This window comes from Girardinichthys multiradiatus, chromosome 1 (assembly GCF_021462225.1).
Source record: "Girardinichthys multiradiatus isolate DD_20200921_A chromosome 1, DD_fGirMul_XY1, whole genome shotgun sequence".
NCBI lineage: Eukaryota > Metazoa > Chordata > Actinopteri > Cyprinodontiformes > Goodeidae > Girardinichthys > Girardinichthys multiradiatus.
Window position 1 is genome coordinate 41,178,533 of NC_061794.1, and position 22,590 is coordinate 41,201,122.

Consider the following 22,590-nt stretch of genomic DNA (forward strand, 5'->3'; position numbering starts at 1 on the left):
TGACTGAAATGGGGAGGTGGTTAAAACAAATATGTACAAAACATAATCTAAGCTGATAACAGGTTATCAAAGTTTTACTGGGTCTTTCTCTGGAGGTTAAAGAAAGGGCTCGCTCCCCAAGGTTTAGTTGGAAAATATAACTGTAATTAGAGAGAAAAAAAGTCTGTGAGAAAAAAAAAGGAGGGGTTCAAAGGTTCCAAGACATCAAGATGCTGCACCTTCTCTTCGTGTGTCACCTCTCAGTGAATCAAATCTTTCCCTGTGGCAGGAAGATTTATCTGGTCCAGGTCATTGGATGTTGTAGTTTTTTTTCCCCCAGTTTGGACCAATCTAGATACAATCTGGATTCAAAGACAATTTATAAAACATATGTCGCTGAGGGACATTGACCAAGATGTATAGGGAAGACAAAAACAAAACTCACAATGCACAGACAATTTTATGCTATCAAAATCTAGTGGGTTGATCAGGATTGTTTTGAACTTAATTAGGTTTTTGTTTTGCTGTCTGTGGCTGAGACTCTTTCTTTGCCTTTCTCCGAGTCAGCACACACACAGCCTTTCTGAGCGGGTTGCTTCCAGTGGGGAAGATGTCATAAACCTGATCATAAACCCTGTGTGGATTTTTGAAGAAACAAAGATGAACAACTTTCATTTATAGATAAAAACTATCTTCTCACTGGAGCTGTTTTCCCCATTCATGGTTTAGTCTTGTAGTCATTCTAAACACTAAAAAGACAAGGTTAAATTTCAATCACTTTAATCAGTGTTTAAAGTTATTTACTTGTTGACTGGTAAAAAAAAAATTAATTCTTCAATACCTAAATCAGCAGAATAAGATCATTCTTATAGTAGACACTATAACATGCATTAACATGCGCACTATTTCTTTAACACACAGTTAGTAGCACTGTTGCTTTGCAGCAAGAAGGTCCAGGGTTCGACTCGCGGCCAGGGGTCTTTCTGCATGGAGTCTGCATGTTCTCCCCGTGCATCTGTGGGTTCTCACCGGGTACTCTGGCTTCCTCCCACAGTCCAAAAACATGCCTGTTAGGTTAATTGGTCTAAATTGCCCTTAGGTGTATGAATGGGTGTGTGCATGGTTGTTTGTCCTGTGTGTGTCTATGTTGCCCTGTGACGGACTGGCGACCTGTCCAGGGTGTACCCCGCCTCCTGCCCATAGACTGCTAGAGATAGGTACCAGCTTCCCACTATGGAAGAAGCGGTATAAAAAATGAGTACTCTTAAAACCAAAGGCTGATATGTTTGTCTCCAATTGCCTTTGCATTCAGGAACTCCTAACGTGAGAGCTGAGACCAGTAAGCTTCAAAGATGCTAGGAAAACTATATAAATAAATGAGAACTGGTTCAAAATCAAATGAATTGGCCCAGGCCTCTCAGTCCTAGTGTCTGGATTAGGTCTAGCATTTTGAGGATGCAGAATGGATTCAGTATTTATGCAGAAGGCAGCAGAGGTGGCACTCAAACATCAGGCTGCAGAAAGGGTTATGACACAGCTCTGTATCGACAGTAGTGCAGCAGAAGGGTAGAAGAATGGCCCAGAAAGCAAATTACACAAACTCAAGCTTTTTTTATTCCATCCGTAACTCAGCTCACCTTTGACACACGCTTCTTACGGTAAAAACTAAAAAACCTTAAAATTATAAACATTAGACTTCGGGAAACATATTTTTTATAGCTCTCTTAGGGTTGATTTAGAGTGTTTTGGAAAAAGTATGTTGAAAATTGGACATTTTCCATGTAGCTGTGTCTTTCTTTATGGCTTTTCAACAAAAAGTTAATTTGATGTCATTATCTGTCAAATCTGTTGGACATCAGTATTCAGTTGTATTTTTACAGTTTAAAATGAATAAATATCTATGAGTCTCTCTCATGCTCTGTCCAAAGCTTTAAAAAACATGCAGGATTGAATTAAATCGGTAAGATTTATCCCAGAATGAAATTAATGAAATTAATGTATCAATGTATGAATTAAAAATGTCCAACTTCACAGTGAAACTCAAATTGTTATTTGTTAAACGATGATGACACATAGTCTCAGTCTCAGTCTCATTTTTTTTTTTTTTTTTTAAATACACAAGCTGAAATGTTACAGATCCTATTCCACAATAAGATCTTCTCCACATTTTCTTTCTTTAAATCACTGGGCAAGGATACAGTTGTTGTTTCTGCATGTAAACATTAGAGCGCCTTTACCTGAAAACCAAAAACCCTCACACAGGAAAACTGTATGCACTAATAAATGTACTGCAATAAGTCAATGTGTCATTATTTGAGACTTTCTTCAAAGCACTGGTTATCAGAAACCGCATCAGGTACCACAGTACGTTGAAAGTAATACAGGTCCTTCTCAAAATATTAGCATATTGTGATAAAGTTCATTATTTTCCATAATGTCGTGATGAAAATTTAACATTCATATATTTTAGATTCATTGCACACTAACTGAAATATTTCAGGTCTTTTATTGTCTTAATACGGATGATTTTGGCATACAGCTCATGAAAACCCAAAATTCCTATCTCACAAAATTAGCATATCATTAAAAGGGTCTCTAAACGAGCTATGAACCTAATCATCTGAATCAACGAGTTAACTCTAAACACCTGCAAAAGATTCCTGAGGCCTTTAAAACTCCCAGCCTGGTTCATCACTCAAAACCCCAATCATGGGTAAGACTGCCGACCTGACTGCTGTCCAGAAGGCCACTATTGACACCCTCAAGCAAGAGGGTAAGACACAGAAAGAAATTTCTGAACAAATAGGCTGTTCCCAGAGTGCTGTATCAAGGCACCTCAGTGGGAAGTCTGTGGGAAGGAAAAAGTGTGGCAGAAAACGCTGCACAACGAGAAGAGGTGACCGGACCCTGAGGAAGATTGTGGAGAAGGGCCGATTCCAGACCTTGGGGGACCTGCGGAAGCAGTGGACTGAGTCTGGAGTAGAAACATCCAGAGCCACCGTGCACAGGCGTGTGCAGGAAATGGGCTACAGGTGCAGCATTCCCCAGGTCAAGCCACTTTTGAACCAGAAACAGCGGCAGAAGCGCCTGACCTGGGCTACAGAGAAGCAGCACTGGACTGTTGCTCAGTGGTCCAAAGTACTTTTTTCGGATGAAAGCAAATTCTGCATGTCATTCAGAAATCAAGGTGCCAGAGTCTGGAGGAAGACTGGGGAGAAGGAAATGCTAAAATCTCAGAAGTCCAGTGTCAAGTACCAACAGTCAGTGATGGTCTGGGGTGCCGTGTCAGCTGCTGGTGTTGGTCCACTGTGTTTTATCAAGGACAGGGTCAATGCAGCTAGCTATCAGGAGATTTTGGAGCACTTCATGCTTCCATCTGCTGAAAAGCTTTATGGAGATGAAGATTTAATTTTTCAGCACGACCTGGCACCTGCTCACAGTGCCAAAACCACTGGTAAATGGTTTACTGACCATGGTATCACTGTGCTCAATTGGCCTGCCAACTCTCCTGACCTGAACCCCATAGAGAATCTGTGGGATATTGTGAAGAGAACGTTGAGAGACTCAAGACCCAACACTCTGGATGAGCTAAAGGCCGCTATCGAAGCATCCTGGGCCTCCATAAGACCTCAGCAGTGCCACAGGCTGATTGCCTCCATGCCACGCCGCATTGAAGCAGTCATTTCTGCAAAAGGATTCCCGACCAAGTATTGAGTGCATAACTGTACATGATTATTTGAAGGTTGACGTTTTTTGTATTAAAAACACTTTTCTTTTATTGGTCGGATGAAATATGCTAATTTTGTGAGATAGGAATTTTGGGTTTTCATGAGCTGTATGCCAAAATCATCCGTATTAAGACAATAAAAGACCTGAAATATTTCAGTTAGTGCGCAATGAATCTAAAATATATGAATGTTAAATTTTCATCATTACATTATGGAAAATAATTAACTTTATCACAATATGCTAATATTTTGAGAAGGACCTGTATTTAAAATGAATAATGAAGAAATCAGACTTCTGTAAGTTAAGTTCCTCTCAATCAAAAACGAAAACTGATTGAACTGCAATTTATGGTTTAGAAAGGAACTAAAAAACACAATTACAAAACTAAAAGAAAAACGGATCATTCAGGGCTCAGAGCAGACACATTTCACCCAGTTATGCGTTGCTTTGATCTTCCTAAGGTTCAGGACAAAGCAACAAAAAGACCACGTTGTGAAACTAAATGAGTGGTGAAAACTTATGGTCCTTGCTACAAAGATGTGCTCTAGAAACAACAAGAAAAATAACCCAGCCCATCTCGTAATATCTTCACTGGTCATCAGTTTCAGCAGCATTTGCACTGAGGCGACAAGTGCAGTACTGGGCCATATCCATTAGATGACAGCATAAGTAGGGTTTAAAGCACCTGCTCCTGTAATTCAAAGAAGCAAATTCACACTGAATCGGATGAATTTACAGGCAGCAGGATTGACATTTTACTTAGACAACTGACCAAAAACTCTCACAGTGAAATCAGTAATTTGTCTAAGAAATAGCAGGGGGCCATGTGGGTGATCCAGTATTGATACGTACTATTTCAAGTTGCAATGCCTCTTAAAACAGAGGCAGATGCATGGAAGAAACAATAGGTTCTAATGCAGCATTTCATTGGCATATTTGCAACATAGCAAAAAAGTAGAAGGTTTCTAACTAAAGAAACGTTTGCAATGAGTGAATGCCAGGGTTATGACAAGAAACAAACGTATTCATACAGCAAATTAAATAATAAGAATATGAGAACTACTATGTTAAATAAGTTCTTTTCAATTACATTTATGATCCCTTTACAAAGGAACAAATAGATTTTAAGAAGTCAGGCCTTTAGTAAATGGAAGGTACTCTATCACATATGTATATACATGGAGCAGAGATCTGCTGTTGCAGGTACTACCCTGCAGACATACCTTTTGAACTAAATGTGGTGTAAAAACATATAAACTAGTAAAATTAAAGGAGAGAAAAGTTTCTTTTTCTACCATGCTTTAAGAAAGTAATGTTCCCCTGATGCCACATGTTCTCAACACTGATGATAAATAACACTGATGAAAGCAGATAGAACATGGAGGCAAACCCGATGAAAATTCAGTTTTCAGAACCAGCCACACAACCCCTGTAATCGGTGTTAAAGCTACAAAGAAGACAGTATACATAATCCTCAAGAGTAACACTGGAAAAAATCATCCTTGCTTCTCTTTTTTAAGCTTTCTTCCTCATGTGTCAAATCAGAATAAAAGGTTAAATTAAGAAAATGTTTGCCATGAATTATTAAGTGTTTTTTCCAGCTTGGATGCTCCAATGGCATTGGGGAACAGCAGTCCATAACCTCTGTATTACTTTACAGTTTACAGCTCCAAAGCGATGTGGGGAACAAAATGTAGGAGATAGACCACAGCAGGTAGTACACACACGCAGGGGGGAAAGAAGAGCAGAACACCATGGCGACTCCTGAAAGAAAGAAAAAGAGAACCTGAACGTCAGGAAAAATAAAAAAAGGAAACAGAAAAAGTAAAAGTTACCTCTATCTATCTATCTATCTATCTATCTATCTATCTATCTATCTATCTATCTATCTATCTATCTATCTATCTATCTATCTATCTATCTATCTATCTATCTATCTATCTATCTATCTATCTATCTATCTATCTATCTATCTATCTATCTATCTATCTATCTATCTATCTATCTATCTATCTATCTATCTATCTATCTATCTATCTATCTATCTATCTATCTATCTATCTATCTATCTATCTATCTATCTATCTATCTATCTATCTATCTATCTATCTATCTATCTATCCTGCCTGCCTCCTGAAACTATTGTCATGATTTTTTAATTACTTTACCTCCAGCATAGACTACTTTCTTCCAAGTTTGGGACTCCAACACTTTGTCATGGGGATAGAAGTTCTGACTGATCATAAAGAGGATCATGGCTACTGCAATGACCCGTAGCATGGTCATGTTTCCTCCCGACAACAATGAGGCGCTGGCTAGGATGGCTGATGAGTAAATGCAGGGGAGGCCGCGGTACATGAATGGAATACCTGACACAAAACCAAAGAGGGTTTTGTTTTAGCATCATAAAGATAAAATAACCCACTTCAGTGTAAATATCAGCTTATAGTAACTCACCACTTGAAAAGAAACAGAGACGGACGAACACGGACAGCACATAACACATGCACAGGACATTGTCCAGCAGGTCAGAAGTCCTCAGCAGCAGAGACGTGGCGATCCCGAAGGTGGTAAAGTCAGCAAAATCATCCAGCTTTGCACCTACACATGAAAAACAAAATACTAAATGTCCTGATATCTGTGCTGAACTTATTGCAATGGTGTCAACATGCTCTTGAAAAGCTTAGTTTAGAGTGCCTTGCAAAAACATTTGTACCGCTTGAACCTTGCCATACAAACCACATACTTTAACATGTTTTGTTGGGATTTTGTGTGACATTTTAACACATAGTAGTGCATGACAGTGTTGTGGAAGTAACAGGAAATGTGGTTTTCAATTGTTTTTGCAATTTTCCGAAACCCCTAAAATAAAATTTTGTGCTTCCAACTGCCTTTAGAAACCTCCTAATATGTAAATAGAGTCCACCTGTGTGTAATATCAGGTCAGGGCAAATGTGGAGAAGATTGAAACAAAGTTAGGTTCTAAAACAATCTGAAGTTTTGAAACCTCATCAGAGAAGTGTTAAACAGTGTGACAATACAGCAAACCTACCAGGACATGACCGAGCACCTAAACTGACAGGCCGGTAATGGAGAGCAAAGATTAAGGAAGCAGCCAAGAGGTACATGGTAACTCTGGAGGAGCTGCAGAGATCCACAACTCAGGTGAGGAAATCATTTAGCATGACAGCTATTAGTCATGCACTACATAAATCTGACTTTTACGGACGAATGGCAAGAATAAAGCCATTATTGAAAGGAAGGCATAAAAAAAAATCATGTAGAGGACAGCAAACATGAGGAGAAGAGTACTGTGGTCAAAACAGACCAAACTTCATATTTCATACCTACATAAAAAGCCTCTATGTGAGGTCGAAGATACAACACCCTGAACAATCACAGCCCCATGGTAACACATACTGGTGGCAGCATCATGCTGTGGGAGTGCGTTTATTTAGCAGAAACGTCGATGCTGTTCAGAGTTGTAAGGAGCTAAATACAGAGTCATCCTGGAAGAAAACCTGTTAGAGTGTAATATGGTTTAGAGTGAGGCAGAGGTAGGGCAGGACAACAACCCTAAATATACAGACAAAGATTGGTTTCGATCAAACCATATCCACATGTTAGAATGGCCTAATCAAACAGCAGACATTAATCTAAGATTAATTGGCAACACTTCAAAATGAATCTTCAAAGATGCTCTCCTTCACGCCTGACCAAGCTTAAGATATTTTGCAAAGATGAGTGGGCAAAATTTAAATTTAGTTGTAGCAAACTTGTTAGGAGATAAATCCCCAAAGACTTGAGGCTGTAACTGCAGCGAGAGGTTTTCAAACAGACCATTGATTCAGGGGGTAGGCTGTCAAATGTACACCACACTTTTTAGGTTGTCATTTGTTAAAATATTTGAAAACCATGTCTGATCTTATCTTCACTTCGTAATCATGCACTACTTTGTAGCGGTCTACCAAAGAAAATTTCAACTAGTACATTAAAGTTTGGGGCTGGACGGTGGTGCAGTTGGTAGCACTGTTGCCTGGCAGCAATAAGTTCCCGGGTTTGACTCAAGGCTGGGGGTTTTCTGCATGAAGTTTGCATGTTCTCCCCCTGGGTTCTCTTCGGGTACAGGGCTTCCTCCCACAGTCCAAAAACAAGGCGGTTAGGTTAATTGGTTTCTCTACATTGTCCTTAGGTCTGAATGAGTGTGTGCTTGGTTGTTTGTCCTGTGTGTGTCTGTGTTGCCCTGCGATAGATTGGCAACCTGTCCAGGGTGTACCCCGCCTCCGTCCACAGACTGCTGGAGAAAGGCACCAGCTTCCCCACAACCCACTATGGAAGAAGCAGTAGAAAATGACTGACTGACATTAAAGTTTGTGGTTGTAATGTGAGAAAAGGTGAAAAGGTACAATTTGTATAAATACTTTTGGAAGGGACTTTAGAAGACAGACAGCATTCCTGACATGTGACAGTGGTGTTTTGCATATACATGCAAAAATCTCAAACTGGAAACATCAGTGTCAGCCTAATGACCAGCTTTTAAAAAACAACATTCTTCGCAGGCTCGTCTCTTTATCCCATAGCATGTTTTCAGCAGATGATGATGAGATGATTCCGGCTGGAGCCATCAAATGAACGGGTTGGAATGCCGTGAGCCCGGGGTTAACAATTTTAGATATTTCAAATATGCGGAGAAGCCAAAGCAAAGGGATAAAACAGACAATTGGAACTGGATCCCATGGACTTAGGCTGCTTAATCGGAAAGTGATTGTTCACTTGACAAACACAACAACGTGCACCTGCAAAATCATGCAGAAAAAGCTTGTTGAGACACAAAGCCCCCTGTGCAGTCAACAATGATGCAAATAGGAGCCATTTTAAGCTTTTGGGATAATATGGATACTGTTCAGGTGCAGGTGTTGTTTATTATGCACCATAGCATCTACAAAGGTTATTCAAAGTATTCATAATTTTGAATTCTAAATGTGGACTTAAAACTGCTTCGAACACTTCACAATTTATGTTTCCAAAGGAGTAAAGAGGGTTAAAAAAATTGTTTAAATGACATCATATAAAGTATTCATGATTTTCCTCTTGGATGCTCTGTAATACTAGAGTTTTTCACAAGAAGAGTTTTCTTTCACTTGGTCCCATTGTTAATGACTTTGTGAGACCAAATTAGAAAAGTGGAGACAAAAGACTTCAGCAGACCCTGCCAACAGCCTCACTGAAGTTAATCTTTGGTAAAAGCCTATTGACCACAAGCCAGCACTTACCCAGTGCCGAGCAAGCATTAAGTCGCCTGGCAACCGCTCCATCTGCCAAATCTAGCAGGTAGCCAATCAGAACCAGCCAACATGCCGCGTGATGGTGCCTGAACAAAACAAGTGAGAGTAAGGTTGAGCTTTTTGAAGGCAGCAATCCTCTTTTCTGAAGGTGAAATGTGTACCAGGTCTCAAAAACTAATACAGTTACAAAAAGCCCAAATCTGCCCACAATTTACCTTTTCACTTGAAATTAAAGTTTTTCTGATTAAGTTATGGATTTTCTTTAGCAAAATATTGGTCTTCTGTCTTAATCGATGCTATTTACAGTACCTTGCAAAAGTATTCAGTTCCCCTAACTTTTCCAAATTTTGTCACACAGTAAACATGGAAGAAGGGACTAAATGTTGTGATCCTTAGGTCTTTTGGTTTTTGAGTTTCTTTTGTGTCTGTTTTCTTCATTTTCCTGTTGCTTATGTTGTCTAAGGTGTGAACATTTTAGTTCATTCCTTTCTATTTAGTTTGTTAATTTTGTGTTCCGTTCTTTGTACATATAAAATGATTATCTCTTAAATCTCTATTAGAGTGTTCCCCCTTGGTTTCTTTGTGTCTCACTTCTGCTCTATTTTTGTTAACTAGTCTCCTCGCTTTCCTTCTGCCGCAGCTGCTGCACATATCCCCTGATTGACACACATGGATCCAATGTCATTCTCCACATCTCCCTCAGTATTCAAGCTCTCTGGTTCCCGTTGTTCTCTGCTGAATTCTTCCGTTACATTACCATGCCTGTAACTTCCTCATTGTGCCTCCTGTTTCTTATCCATGCTCAATGTTCTGTTCTCCTCGTGCCATGCTGTAAGCTTTCTTATTATCATTAAATCCTCACTATGTTCCTCCCATGTTTCTGTCGGCACCTTAGTCCTTCACCTAACTCACACAACATCACACTGAGATGAGAACAAAAATTAAAATGTTTCACTTACATGCAAAACGTGATGAACTATGAACTGCATTTTATTCATTTAAACTTTGTTAAACATCATTTAAAACTAATTCCTGATAAGAATAAAATGACAAAACACTGAAAATGGGACTAGCAAGAATCTGGGGCAAGACTTGAAAACAAATTTTCATACACACTCTCTATCGAATCTGACTGAGCTAGAGCTATTCTGCACAGAAGAAAGACCTAAATTTGTTGTCTCTAGATGTGCATCAATCGTTCGAACATACCACAAAAAACTAATAGAGGTAGTTAATTATAAATAGAAAACTATGTACAATTTTTCTACAGGTTTATCATTGTACGCTACCTTGTGTTGGCGTATTCCTAAAATTTGCGGTTACTGTGAGACAAAAATGTGAAAAGGTTCAAAGGGTATGAATAATAATTCAAGGACTGAATTCAGTCTTTTACTGTGTTGTTTTCATCACTTTGATCACACTTTGATTATTACAGTTCTGTTTGCACACATTCATCTTCACAAATCGGACCTATATTTTTTGCTCTTCCTGCAGCTGTGCCTGACTTCTGACTTGTGCCTCTCACATCATAAACTCCATTAAAGATGTGCTTGCTCACCCGTTCAGGCTGCTGAGGATGGAGGCCATGCCCATGACCATGTTGGCCACAGACAGAGCGTTAGCAGCATTTTTCCGTGCAAACTCCTTGATCTGGAGCCCTGTAGCGTGATCGCTCAGGAGGAGCTTGTCGGCGTACTGGAAGAAATCTGAGAGCAAACAACAGCAGCAGTTATTAGCTGTCCGTGTTGGGTCAACAACCCCCCACTGTGATCAGATGAGCACATCAGCCGACCTTCTTATTGGAAACAGTGTACTGATTCTATCTCATTTTGAGTCAAACTTTAGAGGGGGTTAGGTGATCAATATATTTTAATGTATCGGCCATTACTGGATAAGAATTTTAAACACCAATTAATAGTGAAAGAAAATATTACTCCAAATCTGATGCCCCTGTCTGATGTAAAAGAAGTATGACTTACCAAGCTGTTTGTTTATTGGACGGAGATCAACGTTACGATACATTCATCCATTTCCAGATCAAAAACAAGTGTTACTATTAATTCACAGTTATTTTTTCACATGCAACAGTGATCTATGTTTCATTCTATACAGTAGTTAGAGAATGTAACTTTAAAAACATGACATAAACGTTCAAGAATCTTCAACTTGTGCTATAAAGGGAATTATAAATGTAAGTCAGCATTGCAAGTGATTTTATTGGGGATTAAATGTTGGTGTGTGGAAAAAGCTATCAACATTTAGGGGGTTACTGTGCATACATGTTTGGCTACTTTCACTGTGAGCTAGACCTACTGCACAAACATATACTAGACATGAGATCGATTTGCCTGTTAACATTGACCTAACAAAAGGATGTAGCAGCACACATAACTGACTGATTGTTGGACTGATTGTTGGACTTGGGCTGTAATGGAGGAAACAACATTGAGGTAGATATACAGGACCATAAAAAAAACATTCAACTCCCCCCAAGTTATTCTGTCTTTGTGCCTCTGCTGCTGAAAATATAGCAGCAGGTGTTGATTGAGGTTTATATTTAATAAAGCGTCACTGATAATAAAAAAGAGAATGCTGTGAACTTAATTTTAACTTGTGACACCGTTTGGTGCAGCACCTGCAAACCGGTAAATGGAGAATAAAAAGTCTCAAGACCTTCTTCTATTCAGCAACATTTGTGGAGCTTCAACTGCTCTTTTTTAAAAATCTTTTCGCATAATCCTATGAATATGGCTCAAATTCATTCCAAAGCTTCTCCTTCTTATTCATGGCATTCTCGCTTCTCTAAAAATATTAGTTTCTACCAAGAAACTTGGAAATTTAGAAGAGACTCCCTGTTCTTCTGAATTACTGTTTTTTCTTTTTTACTATTGTTGTTTGTGAGGCTGAGGTATGCAGCTATTTTGAGGCCTACTGAATCTTATTTATTTGGACTCCTAGAACATTATTTAAAACTGTTTAAAAGAAAACTAGAACTAACAATTGACTTGCATAGTTTTGTGAACTCACTCAGACAGCCACATTAAATCCAACCTCTTAAAAGTTAAAACTTGAATTAACTTTAATGAATACATTTTTCTGGAGATTATTGAACTGAACATAAAAACAAAAAAAAGGGTAGTTTTTGTCAACAAGACTTATGACATGACAAAATAAAGAATAAATGGAGTTCAAAAAAAGATTATTTAGTAGAAATTGGTGACCCTTACCACCTATTATTGTCAAGTAGGTAGTGTTTGTTTTCTCCTCCATCATCATTTCAAACTCCTCACCTAATTAGAAGAAAAAAATAAATATATTCCAGCAATTTTAAGTAAGCAAAAAACATCAAACTCTTTAAGAGAAGACTTGTTCTACAACAGGTTTACCCAAAACAATTACCGTACCATGGACCTCTTGGCTGTTTCTCTGATTATTTCTTCTCTTACCTGGCCTGTTAATTTCAGTGCACAAATATGTCTTGGTAGGTTGACTGCTCTATTCCTTGTTCCTCATCAAGCTGTCTGCTCACCAATGTTCCCTAACAAACCTCATAAACACGATCATAAAATAGCTGTACTGACATTCTACTGATTAAATAATAGATAGAAATTGACTCTATTTACTAGAGGTATCTTTAGTTTTTTTAAGGGTATGAGACAATAACGTAAAACATATAAGCACACCGCATTTTTCAGATTTTATAAAATGTAGTCTTTTTCTTCTAATTCACAACTTTATCCCTAATGTGCTTACCATGTTCCTCGGTCCTTATCATGCTGTTCGTTCAATAATGTTGTCTAACAAACCTCTTAAATGCCTTCATAAAATACTTGTACAATAATTATATTGATTTAATAAACTCTATGTACTAATTAGCTCACCTCTAGAGGCAACTGCTTGTACTGGATTCATTTAGAGGTATGAGATTAAAGAGTAATGAATAAACAAGCACCCCACACTTCTCAGATTTTTTTCTTTTATACCAAATCCCTGTAGAGATGATAACACCGCACAATGTTTATGTTCATCGGTTGTTTCCTGTAATAAAGTGAAAAGGTGGTGATGCAGTTTAGGTGAAAGGTTAATTTAGTAGATCAAATATTTATAAGAGAGGTATGAATTTTCCTTAATCCAACCTGTTAATAACCACACAAAAAACTCTCTTATGCAGAAGCAACCCGCAATATTTTGTAGATTTTCAACCAGACGTGCTAACAACCAGATCTTAGCCACACAAAGTTTTATCTCCATTAGTTTTTTACCCTTACACTACTAAAAGTAACAAGATACTATATCCCTACGCCACTACATCTGATAAGTTACTTTTTCAAATAACTTACATTCTTATTTATTTATTTTTATTTTATATCTAAAATTTTATACATGAATTTATATAAAACAAAACAATAATTAATATAAAATTATATAAAACTATTACAAGTCTTTCAAGAAATTGTTTGTTCATCGTCTCCATTATGCATATGACTATACCATAAATACGTTTTAGAAGAACACAGGGACCAATGGTCTTTCTGGTATCCGACTGTGCACAGCCCCATTGTTGTTGCAGCAGCAGAAGATTCAAACCCCCACTGCCAAACACAACCAAAATAAGGAAGAAGAGGGAATATGGAAAACCGGACCAGTTGAATGAACCAATCAATATTTGTGCAGACAGAACACCAACGTTTTCGATGCTTACAGGAACTCCAAGTCTTCTCCACAAAACAGGACAAAAGTGGAATTTGTGGTTCTCTCTACATGTTCCAAAAGGTAAAAAAGAAAAGCTTTTCCTTATTTTGAGAAAGACGTTGGAAAGCAACACAGAGGCAAACCGATATATGCTTACATGTGTTTTTGTGTTTGAGACTTAAGACCCTGAGGACAGTAGCCTCATTCCTTTCACAGCATAAACACAAGCTCATCCCACAGGAACGCAATTGCCAATATTATGGGACTAAGCACTTGGTCAAACCATTGACTCTGTTAAAAGTGAACATTAAAAAAGTTCCATGGATCATTTAACTGGACAAGATTTTCCTGTCCCAGTGGAATACATGTTGACGTTGGGGTTAGGGGTTGCAGGGGTGGACCATAGGAGGGTCACAGAACACTGAATATAGGTTAAGTTGGTGGAGGTAAAAATTTAAATTGTTTTAACATGTGTGTTTTGCATGATTTTCAGTTATGTGACCTTAGCGGTGACTGATCCCTGAACGGTTTTTGGTGAGGCTCAAATTAGATCTTGTTGCTGCTCTTGCTTTCAAACACTACAAGGAAAAGTTAAGGAAGGAGAAAACCTCATTAGCCTAAATCACTTCTCATAATAAATTAATTTATGAAAGGAACTTTAAGAGTTAAAGGTGTACTCAGAATGGTATTTATTTGCATCATCCACTTGGGTTGCTTCAGATTATGTGATTTAGAAAATACATTTTCGCCAATAACAAACAATAATCCTTGAATTCAGTGTTTACCGCTACATCAGGTTGAAGAATACAAAACGTTCTCTGTGGAATGCTAAGTATTTGCAATTTAACAAATAAGTTTACCAGACACATCCTAGAAAACAGCGACAAAATTCACATCGAAGGTGTAGACCTCAACGACCCAATCTCCAGTTGCTAAAACTGTCTCCCAGGACATGGAATGTCACCTCTCTGGGGGGGAAGGTGCCTGAGCTTGTGCAGGAGGTTGAGAGATATTAGCTAGAAGTAGCCGGGCTCACCTTTACGCAGGGAGTGGGCTCTGGAACCCAGCTTCTCGAGAGAGGTTGGACTTTCTTCTACACTGGAGTGGCCCATGGGGGAGATGCAGCAGGCTGGGGTGGGTTAGCTTGACTTCCCCCAGCTCAGCCAACTTGTGTTGGAGTTTACCCTAGTGAAGGGTTGTATTCCTGCACCTTTGGGTCAGGGACAGGTCTCAGACTGTTGTTGCGGTATCCTGCCTTCTTGGCATCCCTGTCGGGGGTGCTGCATAGTACCCCTTTCAGGGACTCTGTCATTCTGCCGGGGGACTTCAACGCCCATACCGGAAATTAATGTGAGACCTGGAGGGGTGTGATTGGGAGGAATGGCCTCCCCGATTTGACCCCGTGTGATGTTTCATAATTGGACTTCCGTGCCAGTCATGGATTGTCCATAATGAAGTTCATGTTTAGGCATAAGGGTACTCATCAGTGCACTTAGCACCAGGACACCCTAGGAAAGAGGTCGATAATCAACTTTGTACTTGTGTCTTTCAACCTTCGGCCGCATGTCTTGGACTCTCGGGTGAAGAGAGGGTCTGAGCTGTCCACCGATCACCACCTGGTGGTGAGTTGGAAACGCTGGAAGAGGAGGAAGCCAGACAGACTTGGCAGGCCCAAGCGTATAGTGAGGGTCTGCTGGCTACTTCTGGCGGAGCCCTCGGCGATTGGTTGTATACAACTCCCACCTTTGGCAGAGCTTTCACCGACCAGATTCTGGGTCAGGTTGGAGAAATAGAGTCCTAGTGGACTATGTTCTCAGCCTCTGTTGTTGATGCTGCTGGTGGTAGCTGTGGCCGTAAAGTTTGCAGTGCCTGGCAATGCTCGAACCCGGTGGTGGACACTGGCAGTAAGGGATGCTGTCAAGCTAAAGAAGGAGTCCTATTGGCTCTGGTTGGCTTGTGAGACTCCTGAGGCGGCTGACAGGTACTGTGAGGCCACGCATGCCATGGCCCAGGCTGTGGCAGAGGCATAAACTCAGGCCTGGGAGGAGTCCGGTGAAGCCATGGAGAAGGACTACGAACAAGAAAAAAGCTGAACCGCCAGACTGCTACACAGTTTCATGTGCCTTAAACCACTGAACTGCATGTAAATGTTATGCAGTTTCTAATATTGTACTTGTAATTTCTAGCTGTTCATTGATTGTCACACTTATCTGTTCAAGTTCCTAGAGAAATACCAATGTTGTGTGTTAAAGGTTGGATTATTATGAGTAGCTTTGGTTTCATTAAAGTTCAGTTAACCAATGCTCAGTTTAGCTCAGTAAGGTTGCAGGAGTGTGTTTTACTGTTCAATTTGCAATTAGGTCTGTAATAGTACTGTGCCATGGAGTACTGCTTTTATCTATAAAAATACTTTTGTGGTTCTTTTGACTGAAAAAAGATTGGAAAATAAATGCAGATGTCTGTAAAGGAATAAAAATAAGGGTTTTCCAAAATAAATAAATAAGAAAGTAAAGTATTTTAAAAAGTAACAGGTTAGATGTAGTAGCATAGGGAAATAGTATCTTGTAACCCCTAGTAGTGTAGGTAAAGAAACTAGTGGCCAGTTTGAAATGATGATGGAGGAGAAAACAAACACTACCTATTTGACAATAATAGGTGGTAAGCATCACAAATTTTTGCAATCAATTCTTTATTTTGTTTTTTTTTAAAGCATGATGTTTGATAGTGCTGTGGATATTTTGTTTTGAAATTTATTTCTCTAAATGGGTCAGGGGATAAACAGGATTGGTCAATTCTCCAGTCTGGGATGATGTAATTACTTTTACAATTGGTAAATCACAAAATACATATTTACTTTAGGAACTCATATTGGAACTGGAGACAATGCAGTCAATTTTATTTAGAGGGGACATTGATGCCTGAGTTTGTGTTCTTCTAAATTGATCACGATTTTGTCCTCAACTGCCTTATGCTCAGTTATTTTTCTTCATGTTTTTTTTAAACTAATTTCTTTAATTCAGATATTGAAAAGAATACAACTATTGTGATCTACAAGCACAACAACAACTTAAAAGGTAAAATTTAAAATTTTATAAAAATGATAGATGTTGTAGGGCCCTGCCATGGGATGAAACAAATACTGAGCTATACAAAGAGAAGAAAAGAGACTGGTAGAAATGGGCGGCACTGGGGAGGACTCTTGCGTGAACGTCTTGATCTCACTGGCCGAGTAAAAGGTTGTATCTTCAAAGAAACCTTGGATTCAAAGTAAAGTACGGTCTGCTGTACTTTACCCTGGGCGAAAATAAGACTAACTTCCTGAAACTGCCTCTGTGAGCTCCTGCAGAAAAGAATCTGAGCCAAAGATTCTCCAAGAAGAGATGGGTTGTCTCTTATTACGAAGCTGTATCCCATCTACTGCCCTGAAGAAAACATAGCGTCACACACCTGGCGCATGTGCCAATCCGAGCAGACACTAGCCCAGCCGGACCCAGAGCGGCCGCTACATCTTCTCTGTTCAATGCCGAACTGTTCTGCTGTTCATCAGTATGGTTCACAGGAAGAGGTTGTGACGACTAAAGGAGCTACATCCACAAACATTTACATTTCCTTCCCATAGAAAGTACTCTTGGATGAGTGCTTCTTTGTGTCTCTGCTCTGTTCTCTCAAACCCCCAGTCGGTCGTGGCAGATGGCCGCTCACACTGAGCCTGGTTCTGTTGGAGGTTTCTTCCTGTTAAAAGGGAGTTTTTCCTCTCCACTGTCGCTACATGCATGCTCAGTATGAGGGATTGCTGCAAAGTCAACGCCAGTGACTGTCCACTGTCTCTACATGCTCATCCAGGAGGAGTGAATGCTGCAAGTCACTGACTGGATGCAATCTGCTGCGTTTCCTTAGACAGAAAAACTTTTTATCAAATTTGAATAAATAACTGAATCTGACTGCACTGTTCAATGATTAGGATTAATTGGAATGTATGTACCTGACTTTTGTGAAGTGCCTTGAGACAACATGTGTTGTGAATTGGCGCTATATAAATAAACTGAATTGAATTGAATTTATTGGAAGTTGAAATATTTTGTTAATAAATTACTGTTTTTTGGAGAAAAGTTGTGTTTATTCTTATTAAGTGCAGGTCTTTGCTGTTTAAGAACACCAGTGTGTGAATTCACTCTTCCATCTGTTCTATAATACAACACCTCACCAGGCAGGCATTCATAAAACAATAACTAACAGAGACTGGGAGCTGTTTGGCTCTTATTTCAAGATAATCAAGTGGTGTTCTGAGTTGCTGTTTTAAATAAAATTACCAACTTCATTAACAGTTTCCCATATTAATACACTTATTAATAGTTATTCATAACCAAACCTATAGTTGCTCAACAATGTAATTGTTGTATACCGTGCTTTTGGAAAGCCATCAGATTTTTGTAAGTCTGACAGCTTACAAAAAGTTTGAAATCAGGAGTAAATTGAATGCAATTTTTCCATAGTGCTTAATCTTTGGTTAATGAGCGATGATTATAGTTGATCTTACAATTTGATTAGAATTTGCAACATGATCATTAGAAAAATGACCATTTACTATTATTGTGAGTAAGACAAAAACTTCATGAGGCTGCTTCACCCCACCCAAAAGATGACCTACACAAATATAAATATTCTTTTCATAATTCAAATGAAAGAAAACTCTATCACTTTCTTCGTTTCAAAGCTAATTGTTTTCTCTGAAGTCATGGTGCTTGGCCAAGACAGTATGCACAGATATTAACCTGAAACATTTTATTTTTTTTAATGTTGCAGTAGCAACCCTTCACGGGATTTTCTCCCTGAACTTCCTTTGATTCCAAAGCCAGGCGAATGCATCTGAAAGAAAACAGTGTATGAGACAAAGCACACAGCCAACAAAAACTTTCACTTGACAGCATGCTTTTAATCGCTATCTCATGTTGGACTTTATCTCAAAGTTACCACCTGGCATGTTAAAGAACTGTTTTTATAGGAAAACACAGAACAGTTGTTGCAGAAATCATTTGAAGCAGGTCTCTATTTCTGGATTTTTGCCTAATGAGTGCAAGGCATGATGGGAAGGCCCTTTTTATGTAATACCATGCCATGTTACCAAGTAACAGCTAAAGAGAGTACATTGAAAAACAAGGAAAACTCTCAACTCAGAGTGCACAACCACAATAAACAGAAATGAACTAGGGGGTTTAGCTATAATAACATTAAACTTTGCAGTTTGTGAATGCTATCTATCCTCAAACTGTGTTCTCTGCAAAGAAATGAATGCGAAGGCAATGTGAACCCCTCGTACATGCACAATGAAAACAAAGCTTCAATAATTATGTTTGAAAAGCATGAAGCTTCTATTTGCCTGTAGGAAAATACATACCAAATGCATTATACACGTGTATCTTAATAAATTAGAACATCATTAAAAGTTTCTTTGATTCAATAATTCAATTTAAGAAGTGAAGATCACATTTTATAAATCTTTTAAATAGATTCATTACAAACAGTTTCTGTTCATTCTGATGATTATTACAAAGAGCTAATGAAACCACCTAATTCGGCCTCTTATACAATTAGAATATTAACTAGGTCCAATAAAAAATATTCTTTTAAAGAAATACTGTTCTTGTAATGTTATGACCAACACAATCATGGGGAAGACTGCTGATGTGACTACTATCCAGTAAACAGTTGCTGTCTGCCTGTACAAGGAGTGTAAGTCATAAAGGCTCACTGCTAAAGAAGCTGGCTATTCAGATTGCAATATCCGAGCATAATAACGGAAAGTTAAATGGAAAGAAAAAATGTGGTAGATGTTACACAAGCAACACAGCTTCAAGAGTACTTTGAAGCAAAGCCAATTCAAGACCTTAGGGAGATTCACAAGGGGTGAACTGTGGCTGAAGTCAAAGCTTCAACAGCCTCTGCAAACACATGGGCTACACTTGTTACATTTCTTGAGCCAAGCCACTCCTGAACTCCTGACAACATCAGATGAGTCTTAAATAGGCTAAGGAGAGAAAAAAAGACTGCATTGTTGCTAACTGGTACACAACTCTTAGGTGAAACAAAATTTTGCATTTCATTTGGAAATCAAAGTCCCAGAGTCTGGAGGAAGAACGAAGAGGAGCAGAATTCACATTTCCTGAGGTCCAGTGTAAAGTTTCACCAGTCCTGTACCTAGTATAATGTCCATGACACCCCTGTGCTTGACTGCCCAGCAAACTGCCCTAACCTGAACCCCATTGAGGATCTATGGTGTATGGTCAGGTGGAAGATAAGAGACATCAGAGCCAATGTGTCAGACAAGTTGAAGGCTGCTATTAAAGCAACCTGGACTTCCTTAATAACTCAGCAGAACCACAGCCCAATTGCCTCTATGCCATTGATGCCATAATTCATGCAAAACAAGTCCTGAGCAAGAAGTGACTGCATATACTTCATAAACATTTTAAAAAGAAACTAATTTAAGGGGGGCTGGGGTTTCATTAGCTACAACGCATAAGCATCAAGATGAACAGAAATGGACGCTTGCTATACATCAATTTGCATCATTGATAGGATATGTGGGTTTCAGTTTTAAAGTGAAAAACTACAAAAATCCAAAAATTAGCACGGATGGTTATTTTTTACCAAATAGTTTTTTCAAAAGTGCATTTTTAAAAGCCTAGATCAGCACATCAGGGCAGCTGCTTCCCTGTAGGTTTCATCCAAGCAAACCTTAGCCATAAGCAGGAGTATTCTACTGTACAATGATCCTGAGTAGGAGATGACATTGAGCATAGGATACATACCAGAGGAGGGAGTCAGGAGGATCATGGTTCACAAACTCAGCAGCTGAGACAAAAACAAAGCTCCCGTTATTGATGTGGAAACGCAAACTTTGTGTTGAACTAATTTTAAACAATTTTTTTTCAGACAAACGAGTCTGAAAATCAATAAACACCCATGATTCAGATGAAAACATGAAATAAAAACATAACCAAAACCTCAGCTGTGCTGGAGGCTAGACTGTGCACCGCACTGTCCTCCAGCATCAGACCTCCTTCCCCGCGTTTCAGCTGCGGAAAAACAACCTCCATCCCCTTTAGGTGCGACTCTAAAATCCAACCAGAGACCCCCATACCTGAGCACTTAAACGTGTGGAGTCGTCTGTTCTCCAAACACTATCATCATAAAGCAAGAAACTGTACCAATGCCCCGAAACAAACACTCCAACAAATTCTAACAAACGTTGCTCTGAAATGATTCACTCGCAACTCAGAGCAGATGTGAGAAAACAGCTCTAGTTTATTTAGAAAGTGTTTCTTATCTTACCTGAAAGAGCTCCACTGATTTCTTAGTTTAATCAAATGATGGAGGTGTGAAAAATGCACAGACACTATATGCCAAGACTTATTATAGGCTATTTTATTTCATTGCCTTCTGCTCTTTTTAAAACGCAGAATGATTTCCTTTTAATGTTATTCTGCTTTCTGTGTTAATAAATGTCAAAAAACGACGAATGTACTGATCAGACTACCTGTCTGCGTGCTTGGTGACCGCTTTATATGCGCGTCCTTTTAAAGCAGCAGCAGAGACAATTCCGCTGGAATATTCCAAGCGGAAATGACGTAGGAAGCGCTTCTAGTTTTTTTCCAGTGGTTTTAAAAGCTAAGAGTTACAAAATAGCTCTAGGTTGTGGTTCCGGAGAGTCGCAGACGGAGATCACCTGACTTTACTGTCCGGAATTGCTGCCGAGATTGAAATTTGTTAACAGTATCGAGCAGATAGATACTGAGAGATTATTTACTTTTGGAAGTGGCGGCAAAAGGCATAAACTGGTGTGTGAATGGTTCAGAATGGACACACAGGAGGACAATATGGACTTTGATGAATGGACGCCAGTAAGTAGAGGGAGAGGACGAGGAAGACGTAAAGCAGAAGAAGGAAAAATGTTAGACAGCCAAAAGAAAGCTGGAAGAAAACAGTTCTGAAGGAGAGAGAGTAGTTAGGAGGTAAATTGGAAGGGAAGAATGTAAAATAATATTAAAGATAAAAAATGAAGAAGAAAAAGAGAACCTGAGTCCTATTTCATTATCTAGAGAAATTTAAAAAAAGATAGGAGATGTTGAAATGGTGAAGGTATTGAGAGATGGAAATATACTGGTGGTGTGTAAAACCAAAGAAGAAAGGCTTTACAAGTTGAAAACATTTGCAAGAAAACGGTGACAGAGAGGAGGATTATAGGAGAAATTTTAATTTATGGCATTCCAGTGGAGGGAGATATAGACAAATTAAAAAAAGCATTGTTGGTGCGAAGGTAAAAAATCTCTAAAGACTGACAAAAAATGTAAATGGAGAAAGAGTAGGAAGCCTGTCAATTTTAATAGACTTTGAAGAAAGTGTTGCCACAAAATGTCAAAATAGGATATCTGAGTTTTCCTGTGAGGCCTTTCATTCCTCCACCACTAAGATGTTATACATGTCAGAGACGAGGTCACATAGCAGCTGTATGCAAAGGTTAACAAAGATGTCCAAAGTGTGGAGAAGACCATTGAATTGAAGATTGTGGGGAAGAAGTGCAGGAAAAATGTTGTAATTGTGGACGGCAACATAGAGTTACATTCAGAGGATGTGAGGTAAGGAAGAAAGCAAAAGAAATTCAACAAATTAAAATGATTAAAAACATAAGCTATGCTGAAGCAGTCAAAAATGTACAGAATGAAAGAACAAGGGATGCAGATCAAATTAGGATTCCAGATTATCAACAAAGAAAAGAAGAATCAGAGGAAAATGTAACAATGTCTGTGGAAAAACTGATATTATTTGTAGCTTATGTCATTAACTGCACTGAACAGGCTAAACACAAAACAGAAAAGATTAAAATAATAGTCAGAGGAGCAGAAAC

The 22,590-nt window shown here is 38.8% G+C and overlaps 1 protein-coding gene across 4 annotated transcripts; it reads right to left on the minus strand.

The window, feature by feature from the left end:
• Positions 1–4,648: 4,648 nt before the first annotated feature.
• On the minus strand, positions 4,649–21,236 carry tmem269 (transmembrane protein 269). Of its 4 annotated transcripts, XM_047373456.1 has the most exons (8): positions 21,018–21,236; positions 20,495–20,537; positions 12,221–12,283; positions 10,552–10,699; positions 8,982–9,079; positions 6,166–6,309; positions 5,877–6,077; positions 4,649–5,472 (listed from the first exon to the last, which is right to left on the minus strand). In XM_047373456.1, the coding sequence occupies exons 2-8, from the start codon at positions 20,517–20,519 to the stop codon at positions 5,363–5,365; spliced, it is 789 nt and encodes a 262-aa protein (XP_047229412.1). In that variant the 5' UTR covers positions 20,520–20,537; positions 21,018–21,236; the 3' UTR covers positions 4,649–5,362. The 4 variants fall into 4 exon arrangements, with proteins under 4 accessions (XP_047229412.1, XP_047229552.1, XP_047229623.1 ...); XM_047373596.1 differs by lacking the exon at positions 12,221–12,283 and having other exon boundaries at positions 21,018–21,234; XM_047373667.1 differs by lacking the exons at positions 12,221–12,283; positions 21,018–21,236 and adding an exon at positions 20,690–20,783.
• Between the last annotated feature and the right edge of the window lie 1,354 nt (positions 21,237–22,590).